Source organism: Eptesicus fuscus, chromosome 3 (assembly GCF_027574615.1).
Source record: "Eptesicus fuscus isolate TK198812 chromosome 3, DD_ASM_mEF_20220401, whole genome shotgun sequence".
Taxonomy (NCBI): domain Eukaryota; kingdom Metazoa; phylum Chordata; class Mammalia; order Chiroptera; family Vespertilionidae; genus Eptesicus; species Eptesicus fuscus.
The window spans coordinates 42,151,828-42,179,768 of NC_072475.1; the positions used below are offsets into that span (position 1 = coordinate 42,151,828).

At 42.0% G+C, this 27,941-nt stretch overlaps 1 protein-coding gene across 2 annotated transcripts; it reads right to left on the minus strand.

Moving 5' to 3' along the window:
* Nucleotides 1-452: 452 nt before the first annotated feature.
* Nucleotides 453-27,932, minus strand: PARL (presenilin associated rhomboid like). 2 transcript variants are annotated; one of them, XM_008142353.3, is made up of 10 exons: nt 27,808-27,932; nt 19,914-20,109; nt 19,308-19,448; nt 16,953-17,001; nt 9,809-9,904; nt 8,304-8,453; nt 6,542-6,612; nt 4,550-4,651; nt 4,313-4,410; nt 453-777 (listed from the first exon to the last, which is right to left on the minus strand). In XM_008142353.3, the coding sequence occupies exons 1-10, from the start codon at nt 27,930-27,932 to the stop codon at nt 666-668; spliced, it is 1,140 nt and encodes a 379-aa protein (XP_008140575.2). In that variant the 3' UTR covers nt 453-665. The 2 variants fall into 2 exon arrangements, with proteins under 2 accessions (XP_008140575.2, XP_054569757.1); XM_054713782.1 differs by lacking the exon at nt 453-777 and having other exon boundaries at nt 4,407-4,472.
* Nucleotides 27,933-27,941: the final 9 nt, after the last annotated feature.

Consider the following 27,941-nt stretch of genomic DNA (forward strand, 5'->3'; position numbering starts at 1 on the left):
GCGTGTCATAGGTTCGCCATCACTGAATTAGGCTCAGGCTCTAGTCTGAATTTATCCAAGATACTTCCTTTAAGTCTCATTAAGTTTCAATGTTAACCAAGAAAGCAAAAGACTAAAAATAGCTTTTTGTGTATGCCACTAACTGCCAGGAAACATTAACTCTTGGGAAACTTTATAAAATAAGCAGCTGTTGTTTCAGACCATGTCAGAGAGAAGACACTCTTAACTTGTACCTATTCATCAACCCAGGAAAGGGGCAGGCAGGTAAGAGTAAATGCTTAGCAGAGATGTGCAAAGGCCAATGTGCAAAAATGGGAGCCATTCTAGGTTCCCCTCCAAGTTTCCATCGGGGCTTTCCCTGTGCACCCTGCGGGGTTCACAGCTCACCCTACATCCGATGGAACAGGATTCCAGGGCAACATTACTGCTCTTCCAAAGAGACACACACCCTCTGTTTACAAACTAGAGTATAAACCTTTATTTCATAACATTGTCATAGTTCACTTTCTAGTAAGACATGTACTGAGGACACAGCTTAAAATTCTGGGAAAGCAGAAGCCGGGTGTCTTCCAGGCAGGAGCAAAGACGTGGTCACTCCAGGGCCAATGCGTTCCTGGGGCTTCCAGGCAGCAAGGACCAGATGCACCAGTGTTGTCCAATCCGTTTTACTTAGAGCCACCTCCCTTTTTGGGGCCATTAGTCCTCATTTCATGCCAAATTTTCACTAGAGGCTCCCTGTTCTTCCAAATGAGTTCATGACCATAAGTAATATACCACCTGGGAAAAAAAAAAACAAAGCAGGCCCACACTCAAACAGTATGACACACACATGGTAAGTACCATGATGACATTTAAAAAATTAATGCTGCCGCAATTTACTATCTAGCTTAAGATAGCTAATTAATTTATCTGATATACATCCATAATTTACCTTTAACCCTTTGCACTCGCTTGCTTTTTTCTCGAGCTGCTACCGATGCTAACCGTGTCGAGTCACACTCGACATCCGAGTGCAAAAGGTTAATATCTGGAGTATGTAAAGGGGCGAAGTAGGGTGGGACCACATGAGACTGAACTGAAAAGTGTAAGTACTTCACAAACACTACTCTGGATTCACCACAGCCCTGCAAGTTAAGCATCTCTTCTGTTACAGACACGAGGAAGCCAAGTCTGCGATAAGGTAATCTGCTCAAGGTGCTAACAGCTTCTAAATGGCCCATCAAGGACTCACCAACAGGTCAGACCAATTCTAATCCTGGTAAGAAAATTCAGAAGTAGAGTTTACTTACTAATGATGGCTAGTTTAAATGCTTCTCGTCATTTTCCACCCAGCCAAGCCAGTGTTCAGCAAACTGCGGCTCGCGAGCCACATGCGGCTCTTTGACCCCTTGAGTGTGGCTCTTCCACAAAATACCACGTGCGGGCGCGCACGTACAATGCGATTGAAACTTCATGGCCCATGCGCAGAAGTTGGTTTTCGGCTCTCAAAAGAAATTTCAATCGTTGTACTGCTGATATTTGGCTCTGTTGACTAATGAGTTTGCCGACCACTGGGCTAAGCAAAGGGTCGTTTGCTGATCCAAATTCTATCCATCTTTTAAAGTACAGTTCTAATCCCCATTCTCCTGTTAAAAACTGCCTAAAAGCAGCCTGAGCTAAGGAAGATGAAACACTGAGAAGTTTAGTGACTTAACTAGCTCAGTTTGCACAACTAGGGATCACCAGAACTGAGACCAGAACCCAAATCTGACGCTGAAACCTGTGCTCTAACCACTGCACACCTAGGGAGCAACTACTATCAGCTGAGGAGCACAGAGTGAGGGGCAAATGACAAGGGCCTGCTTTTGAGAAGCTGAGAGGTCCAGGTGCTCAACCCAGGGCAGTGCCAAGTTGTAAGTGTGACTCCGGGGCATCTGCCTCTCCGGCTGGGGGAGGCTGGGAGGGTTCCTGGAGGTGGGACTGATTTGAAATGGCTGTTAATGGAAATGTTTATTACTGAAACCGTTATTTTTGCCCTGGTTTCCCCAGATTTCTTGTCCCCCGAGGGAAAGACCAGATTTTGTTGATTTTTGCATCTCTCAGACACCTGACTGAAAAAAATGCACTATTTGCTTTACATGTGTATCAGAATAGCAGTTTAAGGTTTTAACATTTTTAAGTGTTCTGAGTATTTTTTTAAAATTGTTAAGTGCTTGGCTTTGTACCTAAATCTTAATATTCAATAACAATAATTAAAATCTGATAAAAATACAGTCACCATTAAAATTTTGAAAAATTAAGAAAACCAGTAAACTGACAGAAAGAAATTTATAAAAACATGCAGCCCTGGACCAGTGTGGCCTGATGTGCAATCTGAAACTCTAGCTCTGCAAGGACTTTGTGACCTTGAATGAGTGCCCTTCTTTAAGCAGCTTCCTTCCTGTAAAAAGGAATACCTCACAGGATTTTAAGAGTATTGTACACATCAGTCCTTAGCTTAGGCGTACCACACACACTCAATCTGCCAGCTATTACTATTGCAGCATTACAAGGCGAAGACCATAAAATTTGGTGAGGGACATAAAGTCAAGGAAATGTGCAGGATACTAATGGGACCTTTACTATTAGCAAAGACTTTTAAATCTAAAGATGTTCTGGATATGACTGAGATCGAGTAAATAAAAGGTTGAAATTAGAAACAGCAAAGAAAACCGATTCCTCTGCCTTTCAGATCCTGGACTTAAAATGTATTTGATCCAATTATTTTCAGAATGGAAAAAGGTCACCTAATTATAGTTCAGGAGAATAAAACCTGCTGGGGATAAGATCCTTTAAGTACACCTGGAAGGATTCAGATAAATTTAGAGTTCATAAAACAGAACCCTTCTTCATAAGTCTTCGTTTCTCATGCTGTAATATCAGGTCAGTTTCTACTATTTATAATGTGCTGATGTTAAAGCTAGAACTCACATATGCTATTCTTTAATCATCACTAAAATTAAAAATGGCATAATGGCATTTAATTCTACCGCCTACTGGGCAAAACTGCTCCACTGAGAATAGATTCTTTTCTTTTTCTTTTTCTAATTAAAAAAACTCAGTTTTCCCATTGTCATCAAACAAAGTAAAAACCAAGTATGGGCAAAAGGCAACATTTATACAGGAAAAGATAGGCCATCAGGGGATCCAGCACATCAGACAGACGATAACTCTGCTAAAGGGACTCTCATGGTCAGATGGGCTCCAGGAGTCCTGAGGAAGTTCTGTGACGAAGACGCCATATGTAGAAAGTCCACTGTCTGAAGCACAAGTGGAAGATCTGTGACCACAATGCAATTATACTCAAGTATGACAGGGCGGGAAGGGCTCTGGAACTGGGTTGAAATCTCTGCTCGGCTACTTAAGAGCAGTCTGACATTTCTAATTTAAGGGCAAGAATTCAGTCAATATAAAAATACCACCACTGCCCTGACCGGTTTGGTTCAATGAATAGAGCGTCAGCCTGTGGACTGAAGGGTCCCAGGTTCGATTCCAGTCAAGGGCATGTACCTTGGTGGCAGGCACATCCCCAATAAGAGGTGTGCAGGAGGCAGCTGATCGATGTTTCTCTCTCATCAATGTTTCTAACTCTCTATCCCTCTCCCTTCCTCTCTGTAAAAAATAAAAATAAATAAATAAAAAGACACCTCTTAAAAAAAAATACCACCACTGTCCCCACACCTCACTTCATGAAAATACTTACTGCTCCAAGTGATGGTCCATATCTTCCTGTAGCAACTGAGCCCATTCATATAAGATAAGGTAATAGTAGTGTAATGTAAGGTGGCTAGCACAGTGCTGCCATGTAACAGATGCCCAGTAGTGGTCACCAATGGCCTGTCACGCAGCATGCACGCACACACACACTCACTGCAGACAAAGCAATGGCTCTGCCCACTCTGTGTCTGCCTAGCACCTGTGAGATGGAGGTCAGGGTGGGGTTTGGGCAGGGGAGAGGAAGCCTGAGTGTGGGAAAGGAGGTGACAGCCCAGATTGGGGGCTGGGGAACAGTCTCCAAAGAGGCTGGGAATCATGACAGATCAGGAGTTGGGGTGGCCTGAGGTTAAGGGTAGGGTAAAGGCACAGCCAGTCTCTCTACAAGTGACTGAGGCAGGGGCAGGGCTGATATTCTCATGTCCCACCTCGCATGTGAAACCGGGCAAGGCCAAAGCAAACCATGTTGAGGATTCCTCGCCCCCCCCAACCCCACCTGCCCCCGCCTTACTCTGTCTTCTTTAAGAGAAGAAAAGGACCTGAAAAAGCAGTGTAGCAACCAATTACACTCAAAACTTACATTCCAAAGAGAGCTCCCCCAAGATGTGCTGCATGATCAAAAAATTTCCATCCCAGGATCATTCCTGCTGTATCCATGGCAATAATGGCTTTTAGGGCCTGCAAGCCAGCAAAAAAAGAACATAACTGGTACAACTTTGCTTCCTTCAGCATTGGCATTGCTAATTTAAGGACAAGAATTTAGTCAATATTAAAATACCACCACTGTCCCCACACCTCCCTTCATGAAAATACTCACGTTCCCTGCGGTGAACGTGAACATTGGAAGAAAGATAATGGCGAGCCTCCCCTCTGGAATCTTAGTGCAGACAGCTGCAAGGACCGTCATGATTGCACCCGACTGCAAATGAACAACTGGTGAAACTCTCAGCATGCAACTGCTTAGTGACCTCAACATCTAAAGTAGAAATACTTTTCCAGAAAGTTAACAAGCCACAGTTTCTAGGTGAGCACAAAGCTTAAAAGCTTTCAGTTACTGCCCTGGTTGTTGGCTCAGTAGGTTGTAGTATTGTCCCATATACCAAAAGGTTGTGGGTTCATTCAAGCCTGTGGGAGGCAACTAACTGATGTTTCTCTCTCACACTGATGTTTCTGTTTCTCTCTCCCCCGTCCCCACCCCCCAAAAAAATCAATAAAGCAGCCCTGGCCAGTTTGGCTCAGTGGATGGAGCATTGGCCTGCGGACTGAAGGGTTCCAGGTTCAATTCCAGTCAAGGGCACATGCCTAGGTTGCAGGTTCGATTCCCAGTGGGGCGCAGCCAATCTGTGATTTTTTCATCATTGATGTTTCCATCTCTCTCTCCCTTCCTCTCTAAAATCAATAAAAATATATATTTTTTAAAATCAATAAAACATATCCTTGGGTGAGGATAAAAAAAAACCTTTCAGTTACTACTGTACAAAATATTGGGCAAAGGGGTTAAAAAATGGGTGAATAATCTGAATAGACCTTTTCCCAAAGAAGACATACAAATGACCAACAGGTACATGAAAAGGTGCTCAACATCATGAATCATCAAAACCAAAATCAGGTATCACCTCACATCTGTTAGAATCTACACTAATAAAAGAGAAACATGCAAATTGACCATCACTCTGCTATGCCCACCAGCCAATCAGGAGGGAATATGCAAATTAGAAGGACAAAGCTGGCGTCCACCCAGGTGCTCCAGGTGTGGAGTGGCCGGGCGGGGCAGGACACCTGCTATGGGGGGGGAGCGTGGGGGGGTGAAGGGATCTACAGGAGCGGCACTCCCACCGCAGCAAAAACAAAGATTCGTGACTGCAGACTCCCGAGTCTGCAGCGAAGAGTCCAGCAGGAGTCTGCAGCGAAGATAAAGAGAGCAGATTCCGGCCAGAGTCTGTAGCGAAGACAAAGGTGGCAGACTCTGGCTGGAGCCTGCAGCAAAGATGAAGACGGTAGACTCCGGCCTGAGTCTGCAGCTAAGACGAAGAAGGCAGACTCTGGCCGAAGTCTGCAGCAAAGAGGAAGAAGGCAGACTCTGGCCGGAGTCTGCAGCAAAGGCGGCAGACTCCAGACAAAGCGAAGGACTGGGTCCTGGGTGCCAGAGGAAAACTGGTGCTGGAAGCTAAGGGAAGGAAGGCCTATTGCACGAATCTCTTCGTGCAACGGGCCTCTAGTGCCTATCATAAAAGGTCATGAAATAATAGGTGTTGGCAAGAATGTGGAGAAAAGGGAACCCTTGTGCACTGTTGATGGGAATGTAAATTGGTGCAGCCAATTTATTTCACTTAGCATAATATTCTCTAGGTCCATCCATGTTGCTGTAAATGGCAAGATTTCATTGTTTCTAATGGTTAATACTCCATTGTGTATGTGTGTATATATATGCTACATCTTTATTCATTCATCTCCTGATGGCCACCAAGTTGATTTCCTATCTTGTTGGCTACTCTTGATATGTACTCTATTCCAGTAAGCATATATAAGTGATCAATAGTTAAAATTTATAGCCTCAAATTTACAAGGTTTTAGAAATGTATAAATTCTAAATTAGATATAGATTAGTTAACAGTTAATAGAAATAATTGTTTCAATGTTAATTTCCTGGCTTTGATAACTGTGTGGTCCTTCTGTAGTTAACAGTAGGGTGAAGGGCATATAGGAACTCTCTGTACTAATTGTGCCACTTTTTGTAATTCTAAAATTATTTCAAAATGCAGTTTAAAACTTCTGTAAAATTAAAATATTTTAAATTAGAAATACTTACTGCTCCAAGTGATGGTCCAAATCTTCCTGTAGCAACTTTACACACATAACTGACAAAATTGGAAATAACACCTGAGAAATAAGTCACGTTTCAGTCATTTTAGTGAGGTATCACAATGGTTCCCATTTCTGATCTCCACCCACAGAGACGAACAGTGCCTGGGACCCAGCTGGGTCACTACAAGGTGCAGGCATGGACACTTATCCGGTCTCACTCCAGGTATTTTACAGGGAACAAAAAGCCAGACTGATAGCACAGCTTTCTGAGTAAGAGTCATTCACTTGACCTCTCAGTCACCTTATTCTTCATCTATATCGTGAAGAAAAGAGACTAATTCCAAACTCACCAACTGTCTGGGAATCCTCTGGGCTGCATTCCAAACACTAAATCAGAACCCTGCCGTGGGACCGGGAGTCCTTATTTACCCAGCTCAGCCACTGATTCTGCTGCAGATTTAGATTAGATGGTCCTTTACAAATCCCTTTGCCTCCAACATCATCTGAGCTGAGTGTATCTCATTTATAAAAACAACTTCCTACAGAGCAGGTATTAATGGCATTTAAAACACTCTTTGACCTCCAATACAACTAATGCTTGGGGAAAAACTACATCCTTATCTTACCCAGAGAAACCACTCAGCTTCTAGTTCTGAGGGACTAGATGAACATGAGTATTTAATAACTCATTGATTAAGTACTCATTCTGGGCCTTGTGGTAGATGCTTCTATTTAATCCTTTCTACATATCATTATCCTCAGAGAGGTATATAGTCTTTTCTGTAACATCACACAGCTGGTGGCAGAAAAAGTATCTAAATCTAGGTCTTCCATCTCTAAGCTCACTAAAGAATAACTACCAGATATCCTGCTTTAAATGAAGGGATTTAAAAAATGAATTTTTATATTTTATGGCTTTAATTAAGTACATTTTACAAAGAGAGATAAACAAAATTTAACGAATCAATTGCCAAGTTAGCAACATCTAGGAACCTGGAATCCTACACCACCACTTCCTGGCTGAAATAAGGAAATGATGCTACCGCCAGGACCACAACTAGAGTGGGTCCCTGCTAACATGTACGCTTGCAAGAATAAACTAATTCTTGACAATCTTACTGAAAAGCTCTGGAAAAAGCGTTCTGGAAGCTGAACACACTGTGGGAAATGAGCTTATGGTTACTGAATAAAGATTCAGATGACTGCGACAGCCGGGAAGTCTGGGAACTACTTATCTGTAAAATAAAGAAACCAAGCCCAGCCGGAGTGGCTCAGTGGTTGAGCATCGACCTATGAACCAGGAGGTCCCAGTCACAGCACATACTTGGGTTGTGGGCTCGATCCCCAGTGTGGGGCATGCAGGAGACAGCCAATCAATGACTTTCTCTCTCATCATTGATGTTTCTATCTCTCTCTCTCCCTCTTCCCTTCCTCTCTGAAATCAATAAAAATATGTTTTTAATAAAATAAAATAAACCAAGACCTAGTGACATAGAGACATGTTGGACATGTTTAAGTTCAACACGAAACTTTACTGTCTGAGTAATTTAAAACTAAACAGTAGCTAAATAATTCACATTAAGAGAAAATCTGCAAAAGTGAAGCAGCAGCCACACCAGTCTGTGGTCTTCTGTGCGTACAATCTGTGAAACAAACGCATACTGAGCACTTCCTGTACGTAGAACACGGCTCTAATCATTTCCGTCGTCCCTTCTCCAGGTGATGAGTGTTTGCACTCCGAAAAGCCCAAGAATAAAGCTTGTTACCTGCAGATAAGTACACCGCCATGAACTGCTCCTGGCCCAGGATGTTCACGATGCTGGAGGAGAAGCTCCACAGCACATACATATTTGCCGCCATGTGAAACAAGGAGAAATGGCTGAATGTGGACAGCAACATTGGAGAACAAAGGACCTCTAGGAGAGAAAGAAAAACAGATTGGTAATCGGGGAACATACCACCAGCAAAAATAGTCTATTTTAGATTTTTTCATTATTATTGTGAAACCAAACATGGGAAACAAAAACAGAGCCAGTTAAAAGATTCAATAAGCCCTAGCCGGTTTGGCTCAGTGGATGGAGCGTCAGCCCAAGGACTGAAGGGTCCCAGGTTTGATTCTGATCATCCCCAGCCCTGGTCGGGGTGTGTGTGGGAGGCAACCAATCGATGTGTTTCTCTCACATCAATGTCTCTCTCTCTCTCTCTTCCCCCCCACCCCCCACCCCATCTCTAAAAAAAAATCAATGGAAAAGTATTCTCAGGTGAGGATTAACAAAAAGGTTAAATAAATTGCCCTGGCTGGTGTAATTCAGTTGGTTGACCATCGTCCCATTCACCAAAAGTTAATTGGTTTGATTCCCAGTCCGGGCACATGCCCGGGGTGCAGGCTCGATCCCTGATAAGGGGTGTGAAGGAGGCAGCTAATCCATGTTCTGTTCTCATATTGATGTATCTCTTTCTCCCTCTCCCTTCTTCTCTTGAAAATTAATTAAAATAGAAGGAGAGATAGAAACATCAATGATAGATTGGCTGCCTCCTGCATGCCCCTACTGGGGATCGAGTCCCAACCTGGGCCTCAACCTGGAATTGAACTGTGACCTCCTGGTTCATACGTTGACTTGAATTAAGGCAACCTAGTCAAGTGATCCTTTGGGGAAAAAAGGAATGCTTCCCCAGGCTTCCCCCTAATTTCTCTTCTTGATTAATAAGACAGTACTATTGAGTTCTGATGAGACTGACCTTCCACCCAACAGTAGAGGGGAAATGATTTATGAGCCAGAGTCTCACACTGAGCCACACAGGCCGAGCTAAATCTCTTTTCTACTTATTAAGCAACCAATAACAATTCTCAATTCAATGAAAGTAACTTGTCACTATGGTGAAAGTTGGTTAGAAGAAAGAATTAGTAAATAACACTCTCTCAAAGAGTAGTAAACAATGATGATTCTCTCTCATCACTGATGTTTCTCTCTCTCACTCCCTCTCCCTTCCTCTCTGAAATCAATAAAAATATATTTAAAAAGAGTAAACATGTAGTGATCATGAATTTTAAGTTACTAAGTAATATATCTATTATGTGCAAAGCACATTGTAGGTACCCAGGACATAGCAGTAAGAAAGTGGGGTCCCTGTTCTCAAAGAGCTTACAGGCTATCCTCTGATTTTGCTTATAACTGTTAATAAGAACTCATACCTTTTATAGCATTAACATAAAGCATATTTCTTTCATATTACCTCTACCTCAAAATAAAATCACACAAGTCAGACTTACTGGAGGCTGGATTGGATGTGAAATATCTGATCATTCCCCGCTGTAGAGAAGGTACTCTCCATAAACAGAATACAAAAACATTTGCAGCTATGATACCTACAAAATAAATATTTATAACTTAGGATAGTTAAAAATAAAAACAAAGAAAGTCTGATTAAAAGTCCACCTGAATAAGATTTTCTACCACAATTATATAAAAGTCATACACACTTGGGGAGAAAAAGTGAGCTAAGGATTTTAAGTATCAAAACTGTCACATGTTGGTAAAGTCAGAGAATTCCTGAAAAATCGCAAATGCTCTAGGAGCTAACTTCTCTCACTCAGATCCATAGTTTGCTTCTTCTAAACAGTCTACTCAACTAGATCTATAATTACTGTTTGGTAATGGCTAACCCAAAAACAGAAATAATGTAGACTAGGTCCTTTGGCCAAAAGGAGAAAAGCTATATAACATCACTTCTTTTTCTACAGGGAATGGTATGCTCCTTAAACTTAGGGATAGCTTATGAAACATCTATGTATTATCTATATAGATGAAGATCCACATGTTTGAGAAAAATACATTGGCTAAGAATTCAGGAATAATGTGGAAGATTTATGCAATTGCTTTAAAAAATGTTTATATTTGGGAGTTGGGTGATTTTCATATTCCTGCAAGAACTGATGTTACCAGAACTACCACTCAACTGAGTTGGTTTATTTAATGACAGAATTAACTATTTAGTCACAAAATTATTATTGCGGCTGGATTGGATGTGAAAACTACAAACTTTGCCTGGCTGGGTTGCTCAGTGGTTGAGAATCAACCTATAAACCAGGAAGTCATTCATGGCACATGCCCAGATGGCAGGCTTGATCCTTAGTGTGGGGCATGCAGGAGGCAGCCAATCGATGATTCTCTCTTATCACTGATGTTTCTATCTCTCTCTCCCTCTCCCTTCCTCTATAAAATCAATAAAAAATATTTTTAAAAAACTACAAACTTTAAAACTACATTAATTTTCTGTACCACAGCTCTTTGCACATAGTAGTCAGTCATCTAATTGAATTAAATAAATTGAAACATTTATTCATTCCTAGCCTCTTTCGGCAACAGGCAACTAGCCCTTTCAACATCTACAATCATAATTAGGACTAATTCCAACATTCTGGTAAGAGGATTTCTTTTAGAAGATATTCATTGTACAGACCCTGCTAGCTGCTACATCTTGGAGTTACCGCTGGCTTCCGTATTTGCTCACTCTGTAAAGCTCTCAGCTACCCCCTGGCATTCCTAGTCTCTCCAGTGTTTGCTCTCCTACTTGAGAATTAGGTATAGAAGGAAACTTGCACTTTCATAGATTCTAAAATATTTTCCATTTAATATCTGAAATCAGGATGTATCTTACAATTGGTGGAATGTCCTGGTGAACTGGAAGCATTTGTCCTTTCTCCAAAGTAAATTAAATGGTGTTTACTGGTATTGCATCTAACTGACTTTATTCCATCAATTTTATCAGATTCTTATTAGTGGGGACTGTCACAGCTGTTATACCATTTTTGGAAACTAACTGGAACTTTTTCAAAGATGGTGAGAGGGACAGTATTTACAAAAGGTTAAGAAAAAGGACTCATAGCAAGTTAAGTATGAGCACTGTGTACTAGTATATACACAGTGTACTAGTTAAGTATGAGCACTGTGTACTAGTATGTACACAGCAAGTTAAGTATGAGCACTGTGTACTAGTATGTACTAGCATCTCCTAATGAGGCGCCTGGAACTCTGGGCAAGGCAGGTGAGCAGAACCTCCTCAGATGGGAGGAAAGACCTCAGGGGGCTATCCTAAAGGAAGTGAGCAGTGATTACTGTGGTACCTGGGGTTCTTTAGTTTCTCTGGGGTGAGGTAAATACCTTGCCTTCCCAGAGAATTCTCTTAGGTCTAGGTCATTGTACACAGTGATTGGGTAGCTCAGGGAAAAGAAGACCGAGAATAGTTTTGCCTAGGTTTCCACGATCAGAAAGATAATCAGTCAGAGCTTTGCAGTTTGCTCCAATTGTGATTCAATGCAAAGAGAGCAAGATTGGGCCCCTGAACCTGCCTGCCTACTCTGCCAGTTCCACAAGCTGCTTCAGGTTCCTTCCAGAAACCAGTGACAGCATACATGTTTGGAAATCACAATCACCAAACACTGTAGGGAAGTAGAGAGCATCTCTGGCTATAGAGACTACAACTGGGGAAGAGACTTGAAAAAGGCAAAAATAACCACATATATCAAGATCAACAACTGTCAAAGAATTAACATTGCCAAGTTTTCAACCCAAATACTAGAAACCTTTCTGGTAAATTATGACAGAACTAGAGTGCATGACATTCGTGCGGGGGCGGGGTGGAGGTGCGGGGGTCGTCCCTCAGCTCGGCCTGCACCCTTTTGCAGTCCTGGAGCCCTTGGGGGATGTCCGACTGATGGCTTAGGCCCGCTCCCCACCTAATCTGCAGTTGGACATCCTTAGCACTGCCGCAGAGGCAAGCCACTGTGCTCGCCAGCCTGGCTTGTGGCTGATGGTGCTCCCCCTGTGGGAGCACACTAACCACTAGGGTGCAGCTCCTGTGTTGAGCATCTGCCCCCGGTGGTCAGTGCATGTCATAGCGACCAGTCATTCCGCAGTTGGTCGATTTGCATATTACCCTTTATTATATAGGATATGGCCCTAGAACACACTGTAGTCCAAACCCCTCACACTTCATAGACCAGAGGTCTATGGTTAGACACCCCACCAGTAAACTACTGAACAAACATACCCAAATCATGTATATGAGCCACTATTATTCATTACACACACACTAACAAATTAAAAAGAAATGAGAAAAGTAGCAGGTATTTTCTTCCTTGCATATCCCATTTTGAAGGCCAATTATAGCTGAGAAAACTGTGGCTCTAAGAGGTATAAGCTTTCAGAGAGCCAAATTTAGTGGCCAAACCAGAATTTCTAATCCAGAGCTCTTTCTAGTAGAGACATGGGTAGCCAAGAGGATTTCTTCTGACCTTGGTCACTCTAAAGCTTCGGACACCAGACAAAGGTCTCCTTACCAGGGAAACAGCATAGGCTGTTCCCAGCAGCAGGTGAACAGAAAAAGATGTGTGGTAATCCTTGGCCTATGAAGCAGCGCAAAGGTATAGGTGAAGGAGTCCAGTAGAACTGACTCTGTGCTAATTACACTAACCTGGGCAAGAGGTCTAACCTCTCAGCCTGTTTCCTCTTTTGTAAAATGGGGGTAATAAAATCTACCATAAAGAATTGAATGATGACTAAATGAAAAAGTATGATTTTTTTGTTACTTTATTGATTAAGGTATCACATATTTGTCATCGACCCACCCCAACCTCCCCGAAAAAGTATGATTAAATATAGCAGTCACACAGTGACAGCCCAATAAATCAGCGGTCGCCAACCTTTTGGACCTCACAGACTACCGTGGTCCATGGACCACCGGCTGGCGACTTTTGCAATAAATGAAAATATGGTAGTAAGGAAATGGCCTTTACAGGTCTGAATCCTAGGTATGTCACTTAATAGCTTTGTGGCCTGTAGCATTTCACCCACTTCACTTCAGTTTCCTCATTTATAAAATGAGGATAATACTCCTTCATACACCTTGTGAAGGTTGTAGTGAAGCTTAAATAAGACAGTACATGCACCTAGTATGCAAATGCTCAAAGAAGTACAATTTCTTCCAGAAGAAGAAGAAAGAACATAGGAATATAGTTAAAAGAATAAAATGTCGCCGAAACCGGTTTGGCTCAGTGGATAGAGCGTCGGTCTGCGGACTGAAGGGTCCCAGGTTCGATTCCGGTCAAGGGCATGTACATTGGTTGCGGGCACATCCCCGGTGGGGGGGTGTGCAGGAGGCAGCTGATCGATGTTTCTCTCTCATCGATGTTTCTGGCTCTCTGTCCCTCTCCCTTCCTCTCTGTAAAAAATCAATAGAATATATTAAAAAAAAAAAAGAATAAAATGTCAATAAATAAGTACCTATCAATAATCACTTCAAATGTAAATGGCTTAAAAGCTCCAATCAAAAGACAAGAATTGCTCAAGGTTTCTGCTTATATCTCCACTTAGAAGGAGTGTTACCTACCTCCACTTGACTCAGTAACTTCATGGATAAGCTCAGTGCTATTGATTTGGGAAGGTTTCTGCTGCCTCAGTGCCTACCTTTACCAAAAGTGATGGGCTGGCCCTACTGGTTTGGCTGAGTGGATAGAGCATTGGCCTGTGGACTGAAGGGTCCCAGGTTCAATTCTGGTCAAGGGCACACAACGAGTTGTGGGCTCAATTCCCAGTAGGGGGTGTGCAGGAGGCAGCCAATCAATGATTCTCTCTCATCACTAATGTTTCTATCTCTCTCTCCCTCTCCCTTCCTCTCTGAAATCTATAAAAAAATATTTTTTAAAAAGTGAAGCACTGGATTACATCAGCGAGAATAATGAAGGACCTGCAAAGAAATCTCTCCTTCATAAAAATTGGCAAAAACTGGCAGAATCTACTTTTTCAGAACTCTGCAAACTAGCCAAAGACTTGCAACAGCCCAGTATTTAAGAAAAATGGCAGAATTCTGCTAAGAACAATGAGCTTGAAGCATTGTAACTTGCCTCGTCCCATCCCCCACTTTCTAGCTATAAGTTATCCTTGAAAACAATCCACTTTCCTAGTGCAGCCTGGCAACCAACAGACATAACAGAGTGGACCTAGAACTCTTTCAAAGCCTCATTCGTAAACAACTGTTATCATCTGACTGTCTGATAATAGTTCTCTGGCAGACCCCACTCACTTGCAAGGCAACTGTCAATATTTGACCTGCCTGGGAGCTCAAGTACAAAACCCCTTTTCCAAGAGGGCGTTTGTCAAATACAATTACAGGCAAATGTTTTAAGTTTGAGGCTGCCTCGGGTGAGAAGAATATTTGGGGCAAACAAGAGATTAAACAAAGCCACAATCTCTTCCTATCCTGTGTAACACTCAAGAGAACATCTACAAATCCAAGGAAAAAGAGCGGCACAAGTGAATCTGTCACCCCATAAATCTATCCTCAATTAAAACCAGGGGCTGAGCTCACCTCACTTAGGATCAGAATAAGGAAAGCAATCAGAAGAGCTAAGCAAGGTTAAGAACTGGTACCTCTGAAAAGAGACAAGACGTAACTAAAGCACTAGTTTGTAAACCATGAGAACCTTAGTATGTAGTTAATTTATTATTAAGCTTCACTAACAAATGTTGTAAAATTAGAATCACTACTACCAGAATAATTACTTCACACAAGAGAAGGCTGAGGTCACACTGAACCTTTTATCAGTCTTTAAAAGTCACTTAATCTGACAAAAAGGATTCAAGATCATTAGATTCGAAGCACTTTACCCTCAACATTTGTCTCTCTACTGCTATGTTCTTCATGCCAAAGAACTGATTTGACTAAAGAAAAAGCAGGCTAGGCAAAAGAATTCGGATTTTTAATTATATACCGACTTTTTTGAATAAATTATTTATTGACATGAGAAAGTTTTTAAATCCTGATCCCAGGTTTCCTCAAAATTAAATGGCATAAAAATCTTCATCATCTTCAAAGAATACAAGGAATCAACTAATTTTAAGATACTCTGAAAATATCAAAGAAATCAAAACTTTGCTATCCTAAGGGAGTTAATTTTGGATACTTTCAGAAAACAAGCACACCCACCCACACACACACACACACAAAAAAACCCCAAAACCCATTAATTCCATTGGAAACAAATGTGCTATTACAGTTATCTTGAAGTCATTTTTATTAAGACTTCACTGACTACTTTATGACGATATATCTTTAAAAGTCTCAACCCTTTGACTCAAGATCCCACTCAACATTCATTCAACTAAGCAGATTTTAACTGAGTGTCTTTGTGCAAGTTATGTGCTAGGTGCTATAACCAAATGAAAAACTCATTGATGTCCTCGAGGATGTTACATGTAAATTATGTAAGGCAGGTTCTGTTATAAGTTATTAAAAGGTGCAATGAGTTCAGAAAATATATGCACTTCCTGTAGGAAGCAATGTCTGAACCATAAGCTTGAAGACTAGATCAGGTACCAATGAGGACACAGAAAAACTGAAAGTTAAACACCTTTTCTCCACTTAGGTACAGAATATTTAAGAGTATCATTTGGTCTAATCATATTTGAGAAAAAGCAATATTTTGCTATTTCCCTAGGAAGTTATTTTTTTCCTATGTGCACAATTGTTCAAGTACTTTCAAATCTGGCCCCGGCCAAGTAGCTCAGTTGGTTAGAGCATTGACCCAATGCACCAAGTTTGCAGGTTCGATCCCCAGTCAGGGCACATCAAGAATCATCCAATGAATGCATAAGTAAGTGGAACAACAAATGGATGTTTTTCTCTCTCTTCTTACCCCTCTCTCTAAAAATTAATGAAAAAATTTTTAAAAAAGGACTTTCAAATCCATTTCCCCAAATTTCTCAATAATTAAGTTCCTATAACAAGTCTCAAATAACAAGCGTTATCCTGAAGAGTCAGAATTGTCTTTCTATAAAAATTTACAAAGAATAAAAATTATCATGGTGATATGCATGGCATGCTTACATTTAAAGAGGATTTTGTAAATAGCATGGCACAGTAAAGAGAAAATCGCTTTAGAATCAGACAGACCCAGGTTTTGAACCTCGGTTCTACTACTTACTAGCAGTGTCGAAAAGTTCCTTCTCTGAAAGCCAGTTTCCTTATCTGTAAAAAGGGAAATAACTAACCTGTAAGCAACCTTGTGAGGTAGGGAGAGAAAGTGTATAAAGCATTCTGCATAAAGAAAGTACTTAATCAATGTCCCCTTTTGTTTCTTTAATAGCGGAAGTAATAATTATTCATAGCCTATTTCATAAGCCAGGATTCTACAACAAAGATAGATCAAAATTAAAAATAATTGACCCAGAGCATCATGTATACCTTTTTGTCACACTATTCTTTACACTGCGATATTAGCCTAAAGGTACAGAGACTCTCTATGTCTTCTAAACCATTGGTGAGCATGGTACAAAAGCCATTGACTGTGACATACTGTACCTTTTGGTTTGATTTCTCTTTCCTTGAATGGCTAAAACGTGTAAGCTAACACAAACCTGTCACAGTCCGCTGGCCATCACTTAGGTTATTCCACCACTTGTTAATCTAAAACAGAAAGAAAAATGCATAACCACCATATGGTAAATCCTTTCAGGGTAGGCAAATGAAAAGCTAGAAAGAAAGTGCTTTGTGCATATGAAAATCACTGGTGAACAACAAACATAATACATGTGATAGAGTGGAAAGCACAAGTGCTTTATAAGAGACGGTCTGTATCCTCTACCCAGAGCCACTAATTAGCTCTGTGGTCTATTAGTAGATTACTTCTAAACTTCAGTTTCCTGATTATAAAATAGAGATAGTAACAGATATGTAACAGCATTCTTGTGAGAAATAGCAACAAAGTAAAGCACTTACCACACTATCAGATATAGATAAGTATCAGTGATTATTCACCAAGGTCCAATCTAGTTTTAAAATTCTGAGAATATTTTCTACTAAAATTACCCTTTTTTAGGTATAATAATCGTACTGAGGTTTAGAAAAAGAGAAACAGAGAATCCTAATCTTTCAGGGACACCCACTGAAATTTTTATGGATGAAATATGCCTAGGATTTGCTTTATAGTAATCAGTGCTGGGGAGGGAAGGGAAAGAAAGGGGACTAGATGAAAACAAAGCTGCCTGGCCAGTGTGGCTCAGTGGCTGAGCATCAACCCATGAACTAAGGGGTCAGGGTTCAATTCCTGGTCAGGATACGTGCCAGGGTTTCAGGCTCGATCCCCAGTAGGGGGCGTGCAGGATGATGATTTTTCTCATCATTGATGTTTCTATCTCTCTCCCCCTCTCCCTTCCTCTCTGAAATCAGTAAAAATATATTTAAAAAACAAAACAAAAATCTATTATGCAGACGTGTTGGAAACCTGTAACTTTCTAAGGGACCTGGGATTATGGAATAAGTTAGTTTTACTATTTCTCAAACATATTGTATTGGATAAATATCACTGCTACTGCCCGACTGACATGGTTCAGTGGTTGAGTATCGATTTATGAACCAGGAGGTCACGGTTCAATTCCTGGACAGGGCATATGCCCAGGTTTTGGGCTTGATTCCCAGTGTGGGGCATGGAAGAGGCAGCCAATCAATGATTCTCTCTCATCATTGATGTTTCTTTCTCCCTTCCTCTCTGAAATCAATAAAAATATATATTTTAAAAAATCAGTGCTGCATTGCAGTTTTCACCTATATATATATTCTATCCATTGTTCTGCTGACATAAAGCCTCTCTGAAACAAGTCGGACTCATGCTTCTTGTATGTGTCTATAGGCAAGCAAAGTGAAATGAATCCTTCTCCCTACTTTGAGAAACCTTTCTTAGGAAAAGAGAACCCAAGGCTGCCCTCTCAGACTCTTGCTGGCCAGGATTAAGTTCCTTGGAAGGAGAAAATTGAATGGGACATTGACCCTCTCTCCAAATTGGAGGGGCAATGTGTCTTAAAATAATGAAGGTGCTTAAAAACCACATGGACCTGGATCTGCATAATAGCTTCTGGCCTCAGTGCTCAATAATATTGTCAAGTGAAATAAAACATATGTTTTTTCTAAAAGGCAATAATTTTTAAAAATCAATTAAGAGAAAAGAGGGCCATCAACTTGCATATGAAGTAATGAAAGCTCTAAAAGCTATGTATTTGTACCTTCTTGCATCCATCTCAACAATGGATATTTACCAGAGGCATATAAACATCATGTCACTGAGAAGTTTTCTAAATCTACATAGTATCTCTACCCCCAAGGCATAAATATTTTGAAAAATACTCTGTAACTCTAATATGGAATATAGAATCAAAATAGTCCAGGAAGGTGATGCAAGTAAAACTGGCCCTTAAACTTTAGTAGGCCTGGAAGAGGCCCCAAAAACATTAACAACTAGCCCTAGTGATTCCTTTTTTTTAGAATAAGGATTTTTAAAAAATGTATTTTTTTTATTGATTTCAGAGAGGAAGGAAGAGGGAGAGAAAGAGATAGAAACATCAATGATGAGAGAGAATCATGGATTGGCTGCTTCCTGCATACCTCCTATGAGGATCAAACCCACAACCTGAGCATGTGCCCTTGACCAGAATCAAACCTGGGACCCTTCAGTCGCAGGTTGACGCTCTATCCACTGAGCCAAGCCAGCTAGGGCTCCCTAGTGGTTCTTGATACACATGGGTAGAGGGACAAACCGCCAGGAACACTGTCAAGTACAACACTGCCTGATATACAAACTATTAATAAATACTTGACTCCAAAGAATATTAAGTGTACTGATTTCACATCTATTGATTCAATGTTGTCATTAACTTCATAAATAACCAGACTTCAAGAATTGTGACCAATAGAATAAAGAAAGCCATGTTTATGTTTACCTCCTTTCTGAAGTCTCCTTCCTTTTGTGGTCTTATGCTATCCAACCAATCAGCTTTTATACCATCAAAATAACTCTGGACCCTAGATTTCAGTGATTCATATTGCCAAATAGCAGCTGATCCAAATGCAAAGCCTGTAAACTATAAAAAATATATTACAAAATAAACTTAATAGAGAAATAAATCTATACACAGTTCTAAGAACCATACTTCATTCTCAGGGCTTTATACAAACCAATAGAAGGAACATCTGACACAGTGAAACCTATTAGGTGAAAATAACACTTGTTTCCCATTTTTTAACTTCACAGTACCCTATTAACAGCTAGCAATTTTTTAAGAAAATTAAAAACATTAATTTAATATCACTTGAAATGTTATATCAAATAAGAGGCCCATAAGTTTTTCTGGAATTACATAAGTGAACCAGATTCTAACAGCAATTATTAAATTCATGCTCTCTTGTAATTATGTATGACCCGAAGATACCCAGATCCTTTTGGCCCCTCCCCTCCACTTGTCTTTAAGGGAACCCAAATAGGACAAATGGTACTTTAACACTGAACCTGCAGCAAAGTACTAACTCCTGGTAATATGAGCTCTTACCCCAACAGTAAAAAAAAAAGGCTTTACAAGAGTCCTTATAGGATAGGGAGAAGGGTAAAAGACTGTTTCTTCTACAGGAGGAATCAAAGCACTTCTCTTGTACGCTTCACCACTTGTTCCTGTGTCTGATTTTCGAGGTTCAACCTTCCTGGGTGCTTTTCGGAATCCACATTTTTGCTGAATAAAAAAATTAAACCTATAGAGGAAAATAACAGATTAGAAACAGAACTGCATCTTCCAAACATCAAAACCTCTATGAACCTCCCCACTTGGCCTGCATCATCACCACCTCAATTTATTCACACTCAATAGCCCAAAAGAAACCAAAACGCCTACTCCCAGGTAGGATTTAAAGTCAAATCATTGAACTGTGGAGGGAACTTGTTTGGGCTGTTCTGTGTATCAATCAACAAAATAATTTTTATCCATCCTCCACAAAGAGTTTGCAGTCCTGTAAAAAGCGGAAGAACTCTAGGGGAATAGGGAAATGGAGAAAAAGATGAAGAGGATTAAGATGTACAAACCGCCAGTTATAAAATTAGTCACAAGCCCTAAGCTGGTTTGGCTCAGTGGATGGAGCGTTGGCCTGTGAACTGAAGGGTCCCGGGTTTGGTTTCCTTTTATGAATATTGACCTTTATAAATTGATGGATTTTCCCCATCTCCCTCCCTTCTATTTATTTCACTACCAGTTTTGGGGACACCCATCAAATGTTTTATAAAGGGTTTTTTAAAAATATATTTTTATTGATTTCAGAGAAGAAGGGAGAGGGAGAGATAGGAACATCAACGATGAGAGAAAACCACTGATCGGCTGCCTCCTGCAGGCCCCCTACTGGGTACCGAGCCCACAACCTGGGCATGTGCCCTTGACCAGAATCGAACCCAGAACCCTTCAGTCCACAGGCCAATGCTCTATCCCCTGAGCCAAACCAGCCAGGGCTACAACGGGTTTTGTTGTTTGAGTCCCTTTAGCTTGACCTCCCAAAACATGACACACCTAGCCAATAATGGGTAGAGCATCAGCCTGGGCCCTGGTCCGGGCTTGTGCAGGAGGCAACCAATTGGTGTGTTTCTCTCATATCGATATTTCTCTCTGTCTTTCCCTCTCTCTTCCACTCTCTCTAAAAATCAATGGAAAAATATCCTCGGTTGAGGGTTAGAAAACACACCAAAACAAACCTGACACTACCGATGACGCTTGCCAGCCCTTGCTCCTGTAAGAGTGTACTCCCTGCTCTTCAGTTTCCCTTTCCTGATGGCTTCCTCTTTCCTCCTACCCCTTAATGACATATGCTTTAGGCTCCAACTGTTCCTTTATACACTCTCCATTCAAACTCAACCCACATAAACTTGTGAAGCATTTTTGTTTCTTTTGTAAAACTCTAACTTCTTCCAGGTAGACAATGTTATACAAGGTGGCCCCATCAAGTTCAGCTGCACAATACATATATTAAGAGTATATATATGGGAATTACAGTTTTTACACGGACAACTTATTTTTCTCTTGTAATGTCTTTTGTCAGTCTAATTTAAAGGACCCCAGCCAATGAACCTAGGATTGGTAGAGGCAAAACACCCTTTTCTCCCCTATACTACACATTAGAATTGCCTGGTGAGCTTTTAAAAATACAAGCATACCTCATTTTATTGTGTTTCACTTTACTGCACTTCAGATACTGTGTTTATCAATTTAAGGCAAGACCCTTCACCAGTGAAATGATTACAACTAGCTTTTTTACAACTCCCTTTTTTACGAGCCGCTTAATTTCAGCGGTCTGGAACCGAAATTGTAACATCTCTGAGTCATACCATCCTTTAAAATACCAGAGCTCCACTTCTTACCAATTAAATAGTCTCTCCAGGGATGGGACTGGGGCATCAATATATTTTAGGAGCTCCCAGGGGATTCTCATGTGCAGCAAGGGTTTCAATCTACCATAGATATGGGAAAACTTTAGTGAACATCGAAATCACCTGAGGATCTTGTGAACGTCAGATTCTAATTCTATAGGGCTGCTATATTTCTAAAGCAGCTCCTAAATTATGGGTTGACAAACTATGGCCTTAAGGGTGGATTTGGCCCACCAGCTAAGAATGACTGTTACATTTTAAAAGAGTTGTTTAAGTAAAAGATGCCGAGACCGGTTTGGCTCAGTGGATGGAGCGTCGGCCTGCGGACTGAAGGGTCCCGGGTTCGGTTCCAGTCAAGGGCATGTACCTTGGTTGCGGGCATAGCCCCAGTGGGGAGTGTGCAGGAGGCAGCTGTTCGATGTTTCTCTCTCATCGATGTTTCTAACTCTCTATCCCTCTCTCTTCCTCTCTGTAAAAAATCAATAAAATATTTTTTAAAAAAGTAAAAGAATATGTGACAGTTGACCATGTGAGTGTCACTATTTTCTTTTTTTAAATTTCTTTATTGATTAAGGTGTCACATATTTGTCCTCATCCCCCCATTCCCATCCCCCACCCCTCCCCACGGATGCCCCCACACCCCTGTTGTCCTTAACCATTGGTTAGGCTCGTATGCATGCACACAAGTCCCTTGGTTGATCTCTCCCCCCGACCCCCACCCTCTCCTACCCTCCCTCTGAGGCCCAACATGAGCGAGATCATGTGTCACTAGAAATACACTTATAAGAACCGAATGTGAGACGAGCAATAATAGTTGTGCTGACAGACAAAGGAATCAGTCTGTAGTAAGTTTCTTTCTGGACCAACAGTTCTTTTGAGACCCAATTTCAATGTCCACCAGTTCCTTATGTGTACATATCGGCACTGACTTTTCAGCTCTGGATGGTGGACAAATGGTGGTAATGCAGGTCCGACTCCCTCTGGTTTGGTCTCGCCCGGACGCAGGGGCGCGGCTTCACCCGGACCTGGGACCCAGCATCACCCAGGCCCCGGGGCGCGTGGCCTCACCCAGACCCAGGTGTGTTTGGCCTCACCCGGACCCAGGGGCGCGTGGCCTCTCCCGGACCTAGGGGCGGAGTGTCACTATTTTCATATGGCCTTTTGCAAAATAAGTTTGCCAACCCTGTCCTAGATGCCTAAACTGCTGGTTTGTGAACCACTTAGAATAGCTAGGAACCAGGGCCTGATCCCCACACTTCCAACAGTCTTTCTACTTAAATTAGAATGGTTATCTGCAGGTTAGTACTATCGGACTAGGATTAACAAAAATTAGAATTTGTAACAAAACAAAGAATTTCAATACAAAAATTTCACTAGGGCTGACAGTAGTAGCATTTGGGGCTGCCTGCCAGCATCCATGCCCTCTTTCCCTCCCTAACAGTACCTGGAATTTCCAGCCATTTGGTGTGAGGAGGCTCATGTAGCTCCTGACTGGCTTGAGCCAACCTATACTAGGTGATAGGAATTTTCAGCTCCATAAATGGCAAAAGTAAACTTATTCTGCTGGATTTGAACCCAGAAGTATATAGCCCCAAGAGTTGCTGGCAGCCATTTTACAAGGAGATAGCATGCTGAGAGAATAAAGCCAACATTTAGGAAACAGCCAAGCCATGCAGAAAAATGGAATCCTGTTGACAATCTGAAACATTGGATCTCGCCTCTGGACTTTTTAACTGCATAAAAAATAATTACCCTTGCTTAGGTGGTTACAATTGGGTTTCTGTTGGTACATGGATGCTTTTAGGTGTGGTATTTCATCACATGTTTCATGGCAAGGTACATTCTCTGTCCTTAGAGAGTTTTTGTTTTAAATATCTTAAAATATAAAACCAACCAGAAAAAGCATAATTTTCTCTAATTATGAATGCCTGAGATCATATTTACAGGCTTGGGTTCTTTAGCTCTACCCATTCAGGTGGGTATATAAGATGGAAAAATAAACGACAGTAAATGACTTGCCTGAAATAAGTTCTGAAAACAAATGAAACAACACAATATAAGAAGCGGGTCACTAATGGGATATAACAAGTCATGAAGACAGGCTTTTTAGCTTTGCTACTTTGGCCCTTCTGCCAATAACTAGTGATTTGTGAAAGTAATCTAACATGCTTAAAGTGGGACAATCTTATGAATACTTGAATTATCACTAGTCACACAACTGTTATGGTTCAGTGTTTTTTAAATATGATTCCCATAACTTTTAAATAGGTCATTCTATATAATAAGAGTAATATGGAAATTGACCATTACTCCAACACACAAATGGCCGCCCCCATGTGGACACAAGATGGCCGGCAGGGGAGGGCAGTTGGGAGGGAGCAGGCCTACAAGGGAGGGCAGTTGGAGGGGGGCCAGGCCTGCAGAGGAGGGCAGTTGGGGGCAAACAGGCCTGCAGGGGAGGGCAATTGGGGGGGACCCAGGCCTGCAGGGGAGGGCAGTTGGGGGCAACCAGGCCTGCAGGGGAGAGCAGTTAGGGGTGACCGGCCCGGCAGGGTAGGGCAGTTGTGGGGGGACCAGGCCTGCAGGGGAGAGCAGTTGGGGGCAACCAGGCCCGCAGAGGAGGGCAGTTGGGGGTGACCAGGCCTGCAGGGGAGGGCAGTCAGGGGTGACCAGGCCGTCAGGGGAGGACAGTTAGGGGAAATCGGGCCAGCAGGGGAACAGTTAGGCGTCGATCAGGCTGGCAGGGGAGTGGTTAGGGGGTGATCAGGCTGGCAGGCAGAAGCGGTTAGGGGCAATCAGGCAAGCAGGAAGACAAGCTGTTGGGAGCCAGCAGTCCTGGATTGTAAGAGGGATGTCCGACTGCCCCCGAGGGGTCCCAGATTGGAAAGGGTGCAGGCTGGGCTGAGGGACACTACCCCTAACCCCCTGGCATGACTTTCGTGCACTGGGCCTCTAGTATCTATATAATTGTTAGCTTGATGGTGAGATAACAGTCTCATGATGTTTTTCACAGTGTGTGGATTTAGGATAAACATGATGTAACTTAGATATACGTACGAGTCAGCACTAATGTCTATTACTAAATATTTGCGTGAATAAATTGAGTAGAAATGGCCTAATGTAAATGGAGACAAGATGTGACCAAGTATACAGACAACCAATTCATTCCACTTAAAAGAAAATAGATGTTTTTAGGGGAGGGGGAAATTCTACATAAAGTCTTGCATGCCAAAATTACCCATCTTGAGTTAATAGATGGTAAATTAAGCAGGGAAAATAATTGAATATACCTGATTTACTAATTTGTCATGTTTTTTTTACCTAAATATATCTTAAGACTGATGTCCCAATCTAAAAAATTTAAGCGCCAGATAACTGCTACAATTTTCTTCTCTTTGCATAATTGACAAATAATGCAGACTTATTTCTAGCCTTAACCATTTTTCAGAAGTGCTGACAGAAGTTTGATAATGGTAAAGTTTCTGAAGCATCTAAGTGAGATTTTTCTCCTTTTTCTGTAAAGGGCCAAATGGCAAATAGTTTAGTCTTTGTTGTGAACAACTTAAATCTCTGTTGCATCTTGTTTTGTAAAAACTATTCTTGCCTGGTGGGCTGCCTTGAACCCGCTGTAGTTTGCACAATTCTTGTATCACCACGTGCAGCGCTTGTAAAAAATGCAAATTCTCAGCCACACGTCAGACCTATTACATCAGAATTATGAGAAATGGGTCCAGAACTCTGCTTTTTAACTGTATCCCTGATTTCATCCTTCTGCATACTAATTTCAGAAGCACAGGAAGTCACAGCAGACCTAATACATTATATGTGGTAATCCATCCTCCCTATTAACTTTAAAGGCTTATTTCGAGGCAAGTAGGCATATACTCTATTTCAACTTTACCTATATTTTCCTGTAACGCACATTTTTCTATGCAACCAAATAAATGTAATATTCAAACTCTGCATATAAATGGCAAAAAAAATTAGATACTAACCTTTAATATCATTTCTTCATTTGCTTTTCTCAAATGGCCTCCAATTTTTACTGAAGACTCATTAATAATTTTTTTTTTTCCTTCCGAATGCATAGCTTTAACACTTAATACACCTGTTGCTTCCTAATAGCCATATTCATTTTCCTCCCCCATCAAACCTACCCAGGAGTTTAAGATTAGTGCCTCATGCTCCATGTTAAGTGTATCATGAAGGTACAACGTATGCGTGGTTTTCACCAACCCCTGCTCCGATTCACTTGGAGTACTTATTAGAAGTACAGGTTTTTCCACTCTTCTTCCCCTGTCCCCTCCTTTTGAGTTGACAGGACAAGGGTGGGCCTAGGAAATGTTATATTCTACTCTATGAACGTTCCAGGTAATCCTTAAGATTAGGCAATGACTCCACTATATTAAAGCCTCAATTATTTACCACTAGCTGGTCCCCAGTGCTGATAAACACTTCATGTTCTTTGCCACCATCTATCAGGTGGATTCCAAGGCATCAATCTAACCAAGTCAGAAACTGGGAAGGTTGAAACTATAAAGAACAGGAACAAGTTCTAGAGTCAAATACATATCAGAATTTTGGATAGTCGAGTGATTTCTATATTCTCAACTTAGAACTAAATTATTCTAACGCAAAAGCAGCAAATAATGATAAACATACTCTTTACATAGCTTCTACTTGGGAAGACTCCAGTAGTTTCTTTCCAAATCATCTGGAATCCAAATATTCCACTATCTCAGTTCTTCAACAGAAAGGCCTCTCCTAGGACTATGCAAGAGGCAAAATGATGCTCTCCTCTGATTCCATCTTCCCTTACTTCTCTAGACGCTAAATAAGGTAATTTGTAGAACACAGGCTTGAAAAAGACAAAGAAAATAATATCCCGGTACTACCATCCTGCCAGCTATGTAACTGCTTCACTTAAAAAATGAGTCCAGCCCAGTCCTGGTGGCTCAGTTACTTGGAGCATTGTCCCTTGCACCAAAAGGTCGCAGGTTTGATCCTGGTCAATGGGAGCGCATACAGAAGGCAACTGATCAATGTTTCTCTCTCTCTCAAATCAATAAAAACATATCCTTGAGTGAGGTTTAAGAAAGAGTCCAGAAATGGGTGAAAAAGGTGAAGAGATATAAGAGGTACAGACTTCCAATTACAAAACAAATAAATTCCAAGGATAAATACAATACAGGACACGGAATATAATCAATCTCTATATATAAAAGCCTAAGAAACCATTACGACCAAAAAACCGGAATGGGAACAACCAGTCAACCAGGTGCTATGATGCACACTGACTACCAGGGGGCAGACGCTTAACACAGGAGCTGCCCCCTGGTGGTCAGTGGGCTCCCACAGCCAACCTCCCACAGCCAGGCAACCTCCACACAGTAGGTCCCAGTAGGTCCCTCCCCCTGTCCCGCAGGCCCCTTACAGGCCCAGGCTGGCAGTCGGCAGGCCCGGGCTGGCAGCTGGCCCAGCCTCCATCAGGGCTGGGCGAGACAGCCCCAATAGGCTCTAACTGCCAGCCAGGCCTTGGGACCCCACCCATGCACAGATTTCGTGCACCAGGTCTCTAGTATCTTAATAACTTTGTATGGTTACTAGACATATTGGAGACTCACTCTTGGACACTTGAAAATATTATATTATATGTCAACTATACTTTTTTTAAAGAATGCTTGACGATTAAAATCTAAAAAAAGGGGGGGACGGGGCGGGTGTCTAATATCTTCCTCGCGGGATCATGAGGCCGGCACGCCTGCAGCCCTGAGATTACTTCCCCTCCGGCCCCTCCCGATGGGAAAGGGGCGGCACGGCTCGCGGAGCTGGACGGGCGGGCACTGCGCACCCGGCCGGGGGCAGGGTGTCGGCGAGAAGCGAGAACTGGGCGGAGGCGAGAGAAGGGGATGGAGAGAAGAAGGGACCGGGAGGAGAGGGGATGAGCCGGAGCAGCAAGAGGAACGGCAGGGCCTCTGCCCCTGAGGATGCGCGGCCGGAGCTACCGGCCCAGAGGCGAGACGCCGAGCGGCGGTCTTTACCTGCGTCCGAGCAGCCGCGGCCGGGCCAGGGCCGCGGGGAGCTCCGAGCAGCTGCGGGCGGCCCCCGGCGCAGCCCACGCCTGACCGCAGCACCAGCCTCTCTGCGCCCAGCCTCGCCACGCCATCTTCCCAAC

Coding starts and splice junctions, on each gene's coding strand:
- PARL (XM_008142353.3), bottom strand. CDS start 27,932: ATGGCGTGGCGAGGCTGGGCGCAGAGAGGCTGGTGCTGCGGTCAGGCG. Junction 19,449..19,913: donor CTTTTTTTTTTACTGTTGGG/GTAAGAGCTCAT, acceptor TATTTTTTATAG/TTTACAGGCTTTGCATTTGG. Junction 6,613..8,303: donor GGCGGTGTACTTATCTGCAG/GTAACAAGCTTT, acceptor CTTATTTCTCAG/GTGTTATTTCCAATTTTGTC.